Here is a 12906-nt window from a genome sequence, read left to right as displayed (position 1 = left end):
GAAACTGGTAAACCTAAACTGGGCAAAACTAATAAAACAAACCAGAATGAAGATGCAGGGCAGTACGGCAAGATGCAGGGAGACCGAGGGGAACAACACAGACAAACCAGCAACTAACAAAGGCAGACATGAGGTTTAAATACACAGAAGGATAACGAGGGAATGAGACACAAAAGGAGGGCACAGCTGGGAGTAATCCGACCTGACGAGACAGGGGAAAAGTAAATTGACACACTGAGATCAGACACGGACCTTCAAAGTAAAACAGGAAACACATACACGTAATGACATAACACACCAACCTAACACAGACTGGGGGACACAGAACATAGGAACATGAAGCAGAAGAGTACAAACACCCAAGGTAACCAAAACCACAGAATAAAAATAAACTAAAACATAAACACGCAGTCACAGACTCCAGACCATGACACACAGTGCCACAACATCACGATGTTAATGTTTTTTTTCTAAAAATACTACGCTGTTCAAGCCTCCAACTCCCTCTTTTATTAATAACCCCACAACTGCCATTTCTAACCCCATAATAACACAATTCTCAATTACACAGGATTAGAGTAAACAAATGTATCCAATAATAATAACGTGTTAATGTTTAACTTTAAACTGTGATAGATTAAACAGATGATCGCAACTAATTTAGCAAATGCTGTTGACTGGAAGAAATGATTGAAGTCACTAAAAGGAAGTGACACGTCATTACTCACAGGAAACAGATTTATTTTTAGATATCTTTGAGGAGAATCTTCAGAGATGTGTCATTAGATCAAGAGAATAAGAAGAAGCACAATGTTTACAGTCAGATGGATTCAGATGGATAATCTGCTTTTACTGATTTGTTTGGTTGCAGGTAAGGATACAAATGACATAGATTTTAAACCAAAGATGAGACAAAAGCTGGTGTTTATATTAAAATGGTCCTCAGCAGTGTTGGTCAAGTTACTTGAAAAAAGTAATCAGTAACTAATTACTGTAACTAAATACTGATTATATTTAGACAAAGTATGAACAACACAGCCGTACTCTGAGTTTGCTGGTCACATTTCTCTTTCTTTCTCTCAACAGCAGCAAGTGGGCAACATTCATCTTTGATTGTCAGAATTGATGATGAGGCTACTTTACCCTGTGAAAATGTGAAACATGGTCAGGATAACTGTGACAACATTGAGTGGCTCTTCAATGACTTCATTGAAAGAAACACTGTAACACTTTTTGAACATGGACAGAAAGAAGCAGACAGACTGAATGTTACAGCAGGCTGTGCTCTGGTTATAAAGAAGGTCACAGATCAGGATGTTGGTTGTTACACCTGCAGGCAGTTCATATCAGGAAGCCAACACTCAGACTCTTTGGTTTTTTTTATTTTTGCTTCACAGTAAGTATTTACATCTTAATGTTTTTAACTTAAAGTGTCTTTAAAAAATTGCTGAAGCATTACATTAATTATAATTAGTAATGTTCATTTTTTTTCTCTTGGTGTCTTTCTCTCTCATCTTCATTATCGCCAGTGACTGAACAGAAGGACAATGATAAACTCATCTTGTCCTGCAATGTGTTCCCACATCAAAACTGTAGTTACACAGTGGAGTGGCTGTATCAGGGTAAAGAGGAAATATCTAACTCAGATATGGAGATATCACCAGGTGAATGCAGTTCTACTGTCACATTTAGATCATCTACCTTTAAGCAGACGATTTATAAGTCATTGAAGTGTAATGTGACAAATAAAGACACTAAATCAGCACAGCTGTTTCCCTTTACCTTGAAGTCCTCGGGTGACAAAACAGGTGAGAACTAAAATTGAAATTCATAATTACAACAAATATATGTTCATCTTATGTAACTGACTTTAAATATAACAGCAGTGTTAAAAAGAATACTACTTAAGCAACATGGTGTATATTCTCATTGTACAGGTGGAGATGAAAGAACAGCAACAACAAAATCAACAACTACAGTTATGCCAACGTCAGCTATAAGAAGTGGAGAGACTACTTTAGAGGACAGAACCACATCAAATGGAAGTTACATAACATTTCCAAACAAAAGAAAAGAAAAACGAGGTAGTGACTAAAACCACAAATACGAATGTCAGAGCTGAAATAGAATTCATTTGATTCAGTGTGTCTCACAAGGCTTACAACATCCAGCTCATTTCACAGTGGCAGCGACTGCGCTGATTTTTATTCTGTTTCCAGGTTGGTCATGGTGGTTCATTGTTGTTCTTGTGGGTTTGGCAACACTCACAGGGATTGCTGTAATCATAATCAGACAGAAGACAATGAAAGGTGAGACCAATCACAGATTGAAAGGTAAATTAAAAACGTTAATTGTGTATTTTCAATGTGTGTAGAAATATGTTTCATTTTGAGAGTTTCATGTATAAGGCAGTTTCCAGACAGCTGTTTACAGGTGTTGCACATCTGCAAACGTTTCACTGATCATTGAGATTTCTATTTGAAGACGTGCGGAAACAAAATCATGATGATAAATGTAACATATGTAATTGTCTCCTTTTGACTGTTGTGGTTTTGCCATGTGTTAGATGTTTGTTTTTGTTTGTTTGCTTTAGAAATGAGACAAAACTGAAACTGTGGATTTTCAGTACGAAAGCTAAACATGATTGTCTTGTCTTTTCAGGAAATAAAAGGCAAAGGGAAGAAAACACAGTGAGTTTAACACTAATAATAAAATACTTTATGTAAATGTGAGTATAACATGTAGTGTAGAAATAAGTAGTTGTAGCAACAAAGGATTCATGGGGGATAATATAAAATAGCCGATGCCCAAAAATAAATAAGAAAACTGTGAGATTCTTACTCCGCTGTCCTGTATTTGTGCAGAGCAGAACTTCAACCCTGCAAAGGTCACATACTACGCCCAGTACTCACTGCTGTATGTGCTGTGTGAAATGTGTCTGTGTGAATGAAGACAAATACTTGAAAGCTGACAGTTGATGAGCTGATTGTCATAATATTGCAGACTGAACCTGGTGTTTCCTATGCTTCCATCAACTTCACCAGGAAGAGTAAGACGAAAGCCCAGGTAAAGTATATTTCTATCCAAATCATGACCAGTATGTGTTGTTTTAAATTATAAGGTATGTGGAATTTAGCTTTCATGTTTTCTTTTAGGTTCTAGGTGACGGTGACACTGTGACCTATAGCACTGTGAAAGCTTTCTCCACTTCTGGAGTTTTCTGTGATCCCAGCAGCCTTTACTCCACTGTAAACAAACCAAAGAAATAAGATATTACTTACTGCATGTATGACGTTGTTTAAAATGTTGCATATTTTGACTGACTGATCATCAACTAAGATGCAGGTTAGAGTAAACAGGGCTATAAGCATGCTCTAAAATAGGAAATCTAACTTTGTAACTGCTTGAAACTTGTTGTCTGTGGTCATGGGCACAAGGTATGATGCAGCTCATCTTATCTCATTGCTAGCTTATGCAGTCTTTATTTGATATAATTTCTGAAAAATTGTTTTGTAGTTCATATACAAAAATAATGGATTGGATTTATATAGCGCTTTTCAAGGGATCCAAAGCGCTTTACAATGCCACTATTCATTCACTCACTCACTGGTGGAGGCAAGCGGTGTAGCCACAGCTGCCCTGGGGCAGACTGACAGAAGCGAGGCTGCCATATCGCGCCATCGGCCCCTCTGGCCAACACCAGTAGGCGGTAGGGTAAAGAGTCTTGCCCAAGGACACAACGATCAGGACAGAGAGCCCAGGGATCGAACCGGCGACCTTCCGGTTACAGATGCGCTTCCCAAATCCCTGAGCCACAGTCGATTTAGGGGTGATGAAACAGACAATATCAGATCTTCAGGCATGAAGCCACTGAGCTGAGACTCCCTCTCGAGGTGGACAGTGTGAAAAACATCACCTAAAAATGAAGGTCTTGTAGAATTAGCTGCTTTGTTATTTTAGTTTTTCTGTTAAAAATAATTTGATAATTTTCACATCTGCTACTTAAATGAGTTTTTGTCATTCTTGTCTTTATTGTTTATTATTATTAGTACCACAACAATGCAAGTTTATATCAGTGTAAAGCTTAACACAATTAAAGTGAAATCAGTCTCTCTTATTGTTCTGCTTGTTTAATTATTTGGCTTTGTTAATTATCTTTCATGTTTTGGGGTCAATAAAAGCCTATTTTTGAATTAAACATCTGTGTCCTCTATGCCTTATTGCTTGGTCCCTGACAATTCACTAAGAATCTTCACACCTCCAACTTCCTGTTCTGTCACTAACCACACAGGAGTACATGTAATAGCACAATAACACAATACTAAAGTACACAAGCTTAGAATAGGCAAACTATAAAAAATAAATTTTTACTTTTAACTCTAAATTGTAACAAACAGGTGATCTCAACTAATTCAACAAATATTGGTGATTGGAAGAGAAAGACTGAAGTCAATGTGAGGAAGTGACACCTCATTACTCAGAGGAAACAGATGTATTTTTATATGTCTTTACAAAAAAGGTTTAGAGATGTGTCATTAGAGAGGCGACCTGGAGAGCGTAAGAAGTACGTTTACATTCAAATGGATTTGTGTTATTTCCTTATACTGATTTGTCTGCAGATTTTGCTGTATATACAGCAGAAATAATTTTACATTTTAAACCAAAGCTGAGACACAAAATTGTATTTAAAATGGTCCTTATATTAAGTATCCATGAAGCAGTCATATTATTATTGGTAACAGTTCTCTTCCTTGTTCTCAACAGCGTCAACAGGACAACTTTTATCTTTGACTGTCAAGTGTTGGTGATGAAGGCACGTTGCCCTGTTAAAGTGTAAAGGATGTTCAGCATAATTCTGATGGTGTTGTCTGGATCTTGAATTCTTTAAGGGGATAAACAGCAGTAGCACTCTTTGAATATGGGCTAAATCATTCATTCTGAGTCTTACTGAGTCTTATAAACAAGGTCATAGATCAGGATGTTGGTCATTACAACAGCAGGCAGTTCATATCAGGAAGACAGGAAGTATCAGACTCTCATGTTCATCTATCAGTGAATATTTAGATCTTAATGTGTCTTAAAGTGTCTTAAAGTTTTTAGAACAACAGACTGAGATTTTATATTGATATTGATTACAGTGTTGAGACTAATTTTCCTTTTAATGTCTTTCTCTTTCAAAATATCCGTCACCATCATTGACCAAACAAAAGGACAATGGTAAAGTCACCACTCTGTGAGGACACATTAGCCTTGTAGACACACTGTGGAGTGGGTGTATGAGGGTAAAGAAAAAATACCCTGACAAATGGAGATAGCACCTACTTCCTGTGCTTCTGCTGTGGCATTAACATTTTTCTTTGGTCAAAAGTCAAAGTTTGGTGTGTAGTTTGTTGGTAATTTTATTTTTTTTGGTCAACATAGGTCAGTGACTAGTGCCGGGTTTGTCACTCATGTATTACACAGTACTGTTGTCTAAAAATTAATGTAATGTAATTAAACACCAGAGAAAGTAATTTGTTACAGTTCTCATCACATTACTTTTACATAACCCGTAACATAATCTAAGCTACCAATTATTAAGGCTACAGTCCCACAAACTCACACAGATCCCGATCCTAATACAGCTACGCAGAGTAATTCTACTGTAGAAACATGTACAGATAGAGCTGGATGTTGCACTGTTATACGAGTGATTGATTTGTTACCTGTGGACGATCGGGATTTGGTTGCTGGGCTGGGGTTGGCATACACTCAGTTTTATCATTATATTATCATTATGTTAGATTAAAAAGGTTATTCAACAAATGTTAGAGTTCAGAAGAAAAAGACTGAAGTCACCGTGAGGAAGTGACACCTCATTACTCACAGGAAATAGATATATTTTTCTTGCCATCTTTATTCTTTTTTCCTGTCTCTTGCATCTTACTGTTGTTTTTCTCTGATGTTGTGGGCTAGATATTTTTGTTGGGCCCAATCGCTGCCAGAGCGCCTTACTTCAGCCTTCACAGCTTTTTTTAAAATGTCTAATCACCATTACTTGGGTCCTTACTCAAGAAAAGTCATGTATTGCACATTTTGCTTGTTCCTTTAAAGAAAAAAGTATTGCAGTGCATTACTTTTGAAATTTGTTACACCACTTGTTTTGCATTGTAACATTAACACAATTTAACAGCATGAACTTATAGGTTACACACACCAACACAAATACCCATCCAAATGGGGGCACAGATACACTCTTTGTTTTAGATTTTAGGAATAAAACAAAGGCAACAATGCAAAGAAAAGATAAAGTGATTCAGTGATTTTAGTTTAGAAACATGAAGAGGTAAACAAGGCTGCAAGCCTGACTCCTCATCACTGCTTTGGTTGAAGTCCAGGGTCTGGCTGCTGGGACTGGGTATAAAATCAGCTTTATCATCACTCTGCTTTCCTGGTTAGCTTTGCATTTGGATGTTGTCAGTGCAGAAGCTTGCAAAGAGCCAAAGTTGTGTTGGCAGCATAATGCTGTTGCTTCTGTTCTGGATGAAGTTTCTACTTTACTATAATTCTCTTCTGCTTTTGTGCATTAAAAAAATTAATAAAAGTAATGTTCATATTTTCACTCCCCAAGGCGAAGGTAGGGTTTCCAATTCCAGAAAGACCAGCAGCGGCTGGCTAATTTCATCATTTGTGTGTTGGTTACGTAGGGGAGAAAGTTATGTCAGAGACAGACAAGACGCGTCACAGCACTGACGCATCTTGTCTGTCTTTGTTCCAAGTTACTGTGATGTCACCATGTTGGACTGGGGGGGTTTACGCTCCATGTTAAACATCTCAAAGACTCTTCTTTTTTCTAATAATAACACAGTCTAACAGAAAAGGATTTGCATTTCTGTGAACAACTTATCTCAGCTGATCGTCTCTGCATTAATATTAAATGACTTCCTGTAATCTCATGTTGGCTAAGTGAATGACGTGAGAAGACGCAGACGTTAAGTCATTATGAGGATGTGACACCTCACAGACCACAAGAAGCACATGTTGCATTTGTGTTTCAGAAGAACTCTCAGAGACTGCATAGTGAGCGTTACAAGGAGACACCAAAAGGCACGATGTTTCCAAGCAGATGGTTTAAGATTTCTTTTTTCATGATGATGATGCTTCAGTTTGCAGGTAAGGACACACATTAAATTGCAAACATTCTAGTGTTACATCATTAAATACTATATGCTTAAATGCCATGCTGTTATTGTTTACTTGAATCTTGAAATCTAAAGGTGAGACATCAGTTTGTTTTTCATTTCTTTTGACTTTCAGACTATTTCTCAACAGCAGCAACTAAGCAAAAACTGTCTGGTCATGTTTACATGTAATCATATTACTAAAACCCATCTTTGTATAAAGGACCTGGATCCCATTTTAGAGACTTTTTTTTGTTGCTCTGAGTGTAGAAAAGACAACCAGACATGTTTTCATTGTGTCCTGATCTCTGTAGAAATGTTCAAATCCATCAGCTCACAGAGACGAGACACTGATATCTATTGGAAACCTACTCTCTTTTACTTCAGTGGGGCATGTTTGTTCAGTTCAGTTCAAAAACAAGTAGGACCGTAAATAAGTGTAGGGCTCAGTCCCAAACATGTATGGTGAGCATTAAATGAAAGAATCGCAGGTTTTGAAACAGGTTGATGGCTCTGATCCTAATGGCAACTATTACAAATACATTTCAATACATCAAGAGCATATTTAATACATTGAATGTGCTTTTTTTTGCTTTCAAAGATATGCATGACATAAATAATTTTAAACTGTAAACCAAATCTGAGACAGAAATGTGTAAAATGCAGTGGATTTAAAATTATCCTCACACTAAGTACTGTATTTAAAAAAAACCTGTCAATTTATCACACACTGAGGTTAATTATGGAGTTCCACAGGGTTCAGTGCTAGGACCAATTCTGTTTACATTATACATGCTTCCCTTAGGCAGCATCATTAGAAGACATAGCATACATTTTCACTGCTATGCTGATGACACCCAGCTCTATCTGTCCATGAAGCCAGACACACCAATTAGTTAGACTGCAGGAATGTCTTAAAGACATAAAGACCTGGATGGCCGCTAACTTTCTGCTTCTTAATTCAGATAAAACTGAGGTTATTGTACTCGGCCCTGAAAATCTTAGAAATATGGTATCTAACCAGATTCTTACTCTGGATGGCATTACCTTGGCCTCCAGTAACACTGTGAGGACCCTTGGAGTCATTTTTGACCAGGACATGTCCTTCAACGCACATATTAAACAAATATGTAAGACTGCTTTCTTCCATTTGCGCAACATCTCTAAAATTAGAAATATCCTGTCTCAGAGTGACGCTGAAAAACTAGTTCATGCATTTATTACTTCCAGGCTGGACTACTGTAATTCATTATTATCAGGATGTCCAAAAAACTCACTGAAAAGCCTTCGGCTAATCCAAAATGCTGCAGCAAGAGTACTGACAGGGACTAGAAAGAGAGAGCATATTTCTCCTGTTTTGGCTTCCCTTCATTGGCTTCCTGTTAAATCCAGAATTGAATTCAAAATCCTGCTCCTCACATACAAGGTCTTAAATAATCAGGCCCCATCTTATCTTAATGACCTTGTAGTACCATATCACCCTATTAGAGCACTTCGCTCTCGCTCTGCAGGCCTACTTGTTGTTCCTAGAGTATTTAAAAGTAGAATGGGAAGGAGAGCCTTCAGTTTTCAGGCCCCTCTTCTGTGGAACCAGCTTCCAGTTTGGATTCGGGAGACAGACACTATCTCTACTTTCAAGATTAGGCTTAAAACTTTCCTTTTTGCTAAAGCATATAGTTAGGGCTGGACCAGGTGATCCTGAATCCTCCCTTAGTTATGCTGCAATAGATGTAGGCTGCCGGGGGATTCCCATGATGCATTGAGTTTTTCCTTTCCAGTCACCTTTCTCACTCACTATGTATTAATAGACCTCTCTGCATTGAATCATATCTGTTATTAACCTCTGTCTCTCTTCCACAGCATGTCTTTTATCCTGTCTTCCTTCTCTCACCCCAACCGGTCGCAGCAGATGGCCGCCCCTCCCTGAGCCTGGTTCTGCTGGAGGTTTCTTCCTGTTAAAAGGGAGTTTTTCCTTCCCACTGTCGCCAAAGTGCTTGCTCATAGGGGGTCATATGATTGTTGGGTTTTTCTCTGTATCTATGAAGCGCCTTGAGGCGACTTTTGTTGTGATTTGGCGCTATATAAATAAAATTGAATTGAATTGAATCAGTTTGTTGATCAAATTTGTCTCTGTCTCTCTTATTTCAGCAACAGCAACCTGGCAACATTTAGCGTTTATTGTAAGAGATGGTGATGAAGTCGCGTTGCCGTGTAAAAATCCAGTAGATGGTCAGCGTAACTGTGACAGTACAACCTGGATGTTCATGAATTTAAGAAGTGCAAAAACAGTAACACTCTTTGAACATGATCAGTTTCACAAAGAAGCTGGAGCTAAGTTAGGTAGACTGAGCGTTACAGCAAACTGTTCTCTAGTTATTCAGAAGGTCACAGATCAGGATGTTGGTCTGTACAAATGCAAACGGTTCATATCAGGAAACCAACAAGACTCACCTGTTCATCTTTCTGTTATTCACAGTGAGTATTTGTATATCAGTGTTGTCAAGTTAATGTGTTTTGTTTTGAGCAACATACTGAAATATTACAAAAATATTCATTAAAATGATGAGGCTAATGTTTCTGTTGTTGTCTTTATCTCTCGATATCTCCATCATCACCAGTGACTGAACAAAAAAGCAACGATAAAGTCATCTTTTACTGCTACGTGTTCTCATATGAAGGCTGTAGGCATTCAGTGGAGTGGGTCTACGAGGGTAAAGAGAATATATCCTCAGTCATGGAGATTTCATCACGTTCCTGTAATTCCAATGTGGCATTTGAGACATCTCACTTTAATCAGAAGTCAATTTTGTCTGAATTACTGTTTGTAAGGTGTAAAGTGACAGATGAAGACAAAAGAGTGCAGCTGTTTCCCTTCAGCCCTCCGTCCTCGGGTGAGAAAACGTAAAAACTATAATTGACCTCAAACTGTTGCTTATAATTAAACCAAATATGCGTCCATGTGTTCCAGGTTGGTCATGGTGGTATGTTTATGTGACTGTGGGTTTATCAGCACTCTTAATTATCATAGTGATCATCTCATGGAAGAAAATGAAAGGTAGGACCATTCACAAATTAAACATTAAAATTAAAAAGTTAAATGTTTCATCTTTTGTCTGTATCATTGTGTAGATCTTTGTATAAAAATATTGGATGTTTCAGCGTTCATGTTTGATATGTTTTGCTGACTTTGCATTGAGGAAAACAGTTTATGGCTTGATGATAAATACAACTGAGAAAGCTTAGCAACTGACCATAGTTTGAATTTCAGCAGGCAAAGACGTGAGATCAGCAGATCACCTGATCAGTCATTTGTGCAAGTGTCTGAAACCCACTTCTGTGTCTGACTTATGTCATATCTGTTGTTTTTTCCAGGAAATAAAGAACAAAAGGAAGGAAATAAGGTAGTTTAAACACTACAATGTTTATTAGTACTAAATATTTGTACTGTCGCAAAAACCGATTTATAGGGACTGCATATACAGCAGAAAAAGCATAATTTGAGTCACCTATGTTTCTGTGCCTGTGCAGGAACCAAGCTTAAGCCCCAAAGAGGCTCAGTCTGGTTCAGAAGCCAGTCACAACACTGTGAGATCACACACACTACACCCAGTTCAAAGTTACACTTACTGCTGTATAGGGATGGGTACCGGTATCTGGCACCGGTTCTGACATAAACGGTACCCAGACCGAAAAGCAGGGCACATTTCGGTGCTTCATTTCGGTGCTTCATTTCGGTGCTTTTTTTCCCTGAGATGTCACACACTTTGGATTCTAGCCAATCATTTTACCTTTGCAAGTGTAGTAGGCGGGCCCAGGTACGTACGTTCTTTTAGAGCAGAGCTACAGATTAGCTGCCCAAGGTTAAGCGGTCAAAGTCTGGCTGTACTTCACAGCAAAAGATGCAAACTCAGCAGCCTGCAACAAGTGCTTTAAGGTGACACTGTGCAAAGGAGGTAACACCTCGAATCTGATGAAACACCTGGTGACGCATAGCGTTTTTTTAAAGGCTGAGAAATGCACCGTATTTGATAGCTTGCTGCGAGACCTCACACCGTGCACATCTACTGCGGGTGTGGTGCCTGTTATCGACCCGGAGTTAGCAACATGCACCCGAAGAGGAGAGTCCTGGCCCCTAGCCCTGCCAGTGTAGCAGAAATGATGACGGATGATGATGGCAGCAGCAGCCGTTCTTCTCTGCGTGAGTAGCTTAATGTTGTTCGTGTGTAAGCTAACCACGTTATTAAATGAATGCATGTAAGGTGAACTAGCAAACACTGTCATAGTTACATGTGGCTGTCTTCTTGTTTGATGGCAGATGCTCCCTTCACCCTGGCCAAAAAGGCTAAAATGACCAAAGAAAAAGTGGGAAACAGCTAAACATGAGAGGTTTTTGGACAAAGTTGGTGTTTTTTTTCCCCATTGTTTAAGCACTGCTTCCAACCAAGAGTGATACCATATATACCCTATAGCTGCAGAAAAGGCTAACATTGTTATCTTTTTACAAAAAACAGCTAAACATGAAAGGTTCTTGATTCTTTAAGCACCGGTTCGAGCACCGTTTAAGCACCGGCACTGCTTCAAAAGTACCGGTTTGGTACTGGTATCGGATAAAACCTAAACGATACCCATCCCTACTGCTGTATTTGTTCATTCTAACATGTCTGTTTAAAAAAACCCCAGTGCTTGACAAAGGTTTTGAATTCAAAATAATTTTGTATCCATTATAATGTCTTCAATTTATAGGCTGAACCTGACGACGGTGTTTCTTATGCCACCATCAGCTTTGCCAAGAAGACCCAGAATAAAGCCAGGGTAAGATCTGTAATCGGTTACAATGAAGATGTTGGCATCCAAATCATAACTATCAAAACTTCTGACATGTATGATTAATTAAGGTAGGAATTTCTTATTCATGTTTTCTTTAAGGTACCCTGTAATGGTGCAGATGATACTGTGACATACAGCACTGTAAACGCTTCCTCATCTTCTGCTGGATATTCTTCTTCCAGTGATCTCTATTCCATCATCAACAAACCAAAGAAATATATGACTGGATTATGATTTCTTTTCTTGTGCACTATCGTACATGAAGCCACCGAGATAACACAGACTCCCTCTAGAGGTGGAGAGGGTGAAAATATTCCCAGATTGAAAATGCAATAAAATGAGATACTTATGTGAAATGGATATTTGTGTATGAGTGTTTGTCAGTCACTAACAGACAACCAAAGAAACATAGTTCTGTTAGCAGTATAATGTGGCTGTTTCTGTCCTGGATGCTGTTTCCACTTTACCATCGCACTCATATCCTTTTGTGCAATAAAACCAAAAATGTTGTCCATTACTCTACTACTCAAAAGCTGTATTGCTGTACAGCTTCTCCTCTCCACAACTTTCTTCGTTCTATAAATGAACTGTAATCATCTAATTACATTGCAAGTGCTGGAGTGAACTTTTTTCACTGCTTTGCGAATGGGTCATTCATTCTGCCAGTCACATGACAAAAAGTAAGATTGATGGTCAGGATAACTATCATAATAATATCATGGACTTCAGTCAAGGAAACACAGCAGCGGAATTGACTGGCTGACTGGAAGTGGGTGTCTGATTCAAGGTTCAAGATTTATGATGGCGATCACTGAACCTACAGAAAGGTCATATCAGAGGGCATTGAGGATTAGATTTTATTGTTCTTCTGTCTGTTTCTGAGAGTATTAACATCATCATTGCTTCTCATTGTGTCCTA

At 38.4% G+C, this 12906-nt stretch overlaps 1 protein-coding gene and 1 long non-coding RNA gene across 2 annotated transcripts; both read left to right on the top strand.

Moving 5' to 3' along the window:
• Window positions 1-1098: 1098 nt before the first annotated feature.
• On the top strand, window positions 1099-4459 carry LOC145420655 (uncharacterized). Its single transcript, XR_013901974.1, has 3 exons — window positions 1099-1808; window positions 1938-3066; window positions 3156-4459. It is a non-coding gene; the product is annotated as an uncharacterized LOC145420655 (long non-coding RNA).
• Window positions 4460-6991: 2532 nt separating this feature from the next.
• LOC113037297 (uncharacterized) lies at window positions 6992-12347 on the top strand. The gene is made up of 8 exons (XM_080290072.1): window positions 6992-7152; window positions 9309-9635; window positions 9779-10051; window positions 10129-10215; window positions 10533-10561; window positions 10689-10745; window positions 11904-11972; window positions 12087-12347. Exons 1-8 carry the CDS (start codon window positions 7092-7094, stop codon window positions 12219-12221), a joined length of 1038 nt encoding a protein of 345 aa, XP_080146198.1. The 5' UTR covers window positions 6992-7091; the 3' UTR covers window positions 12222-12347.
• The last annotated feature ends 559 nt before the right edge of the window (window positions 12348-12906 follow it).

The sequence above is a fragment of the Astatotilapia calliptera genome, chromosome 15 (assembly GCF_964374335.1).
Source record: "Astatotilapia calliptera chromosome 15, fAstCal68.1, whole genome shotgun sequence".
NCBI classification, from domain to species: domain Eukaryota; kingdom Metazoa; phylum Chordata; class Actinopteri; order Cichliformes; family Cichlidae; genus Astatotilapia; species Astatotilapia calliptera.
Note: the sequence above shows the minus strand (reverse complement) of the source record. Positions and strands in the feature narration are given on the sequence as shown.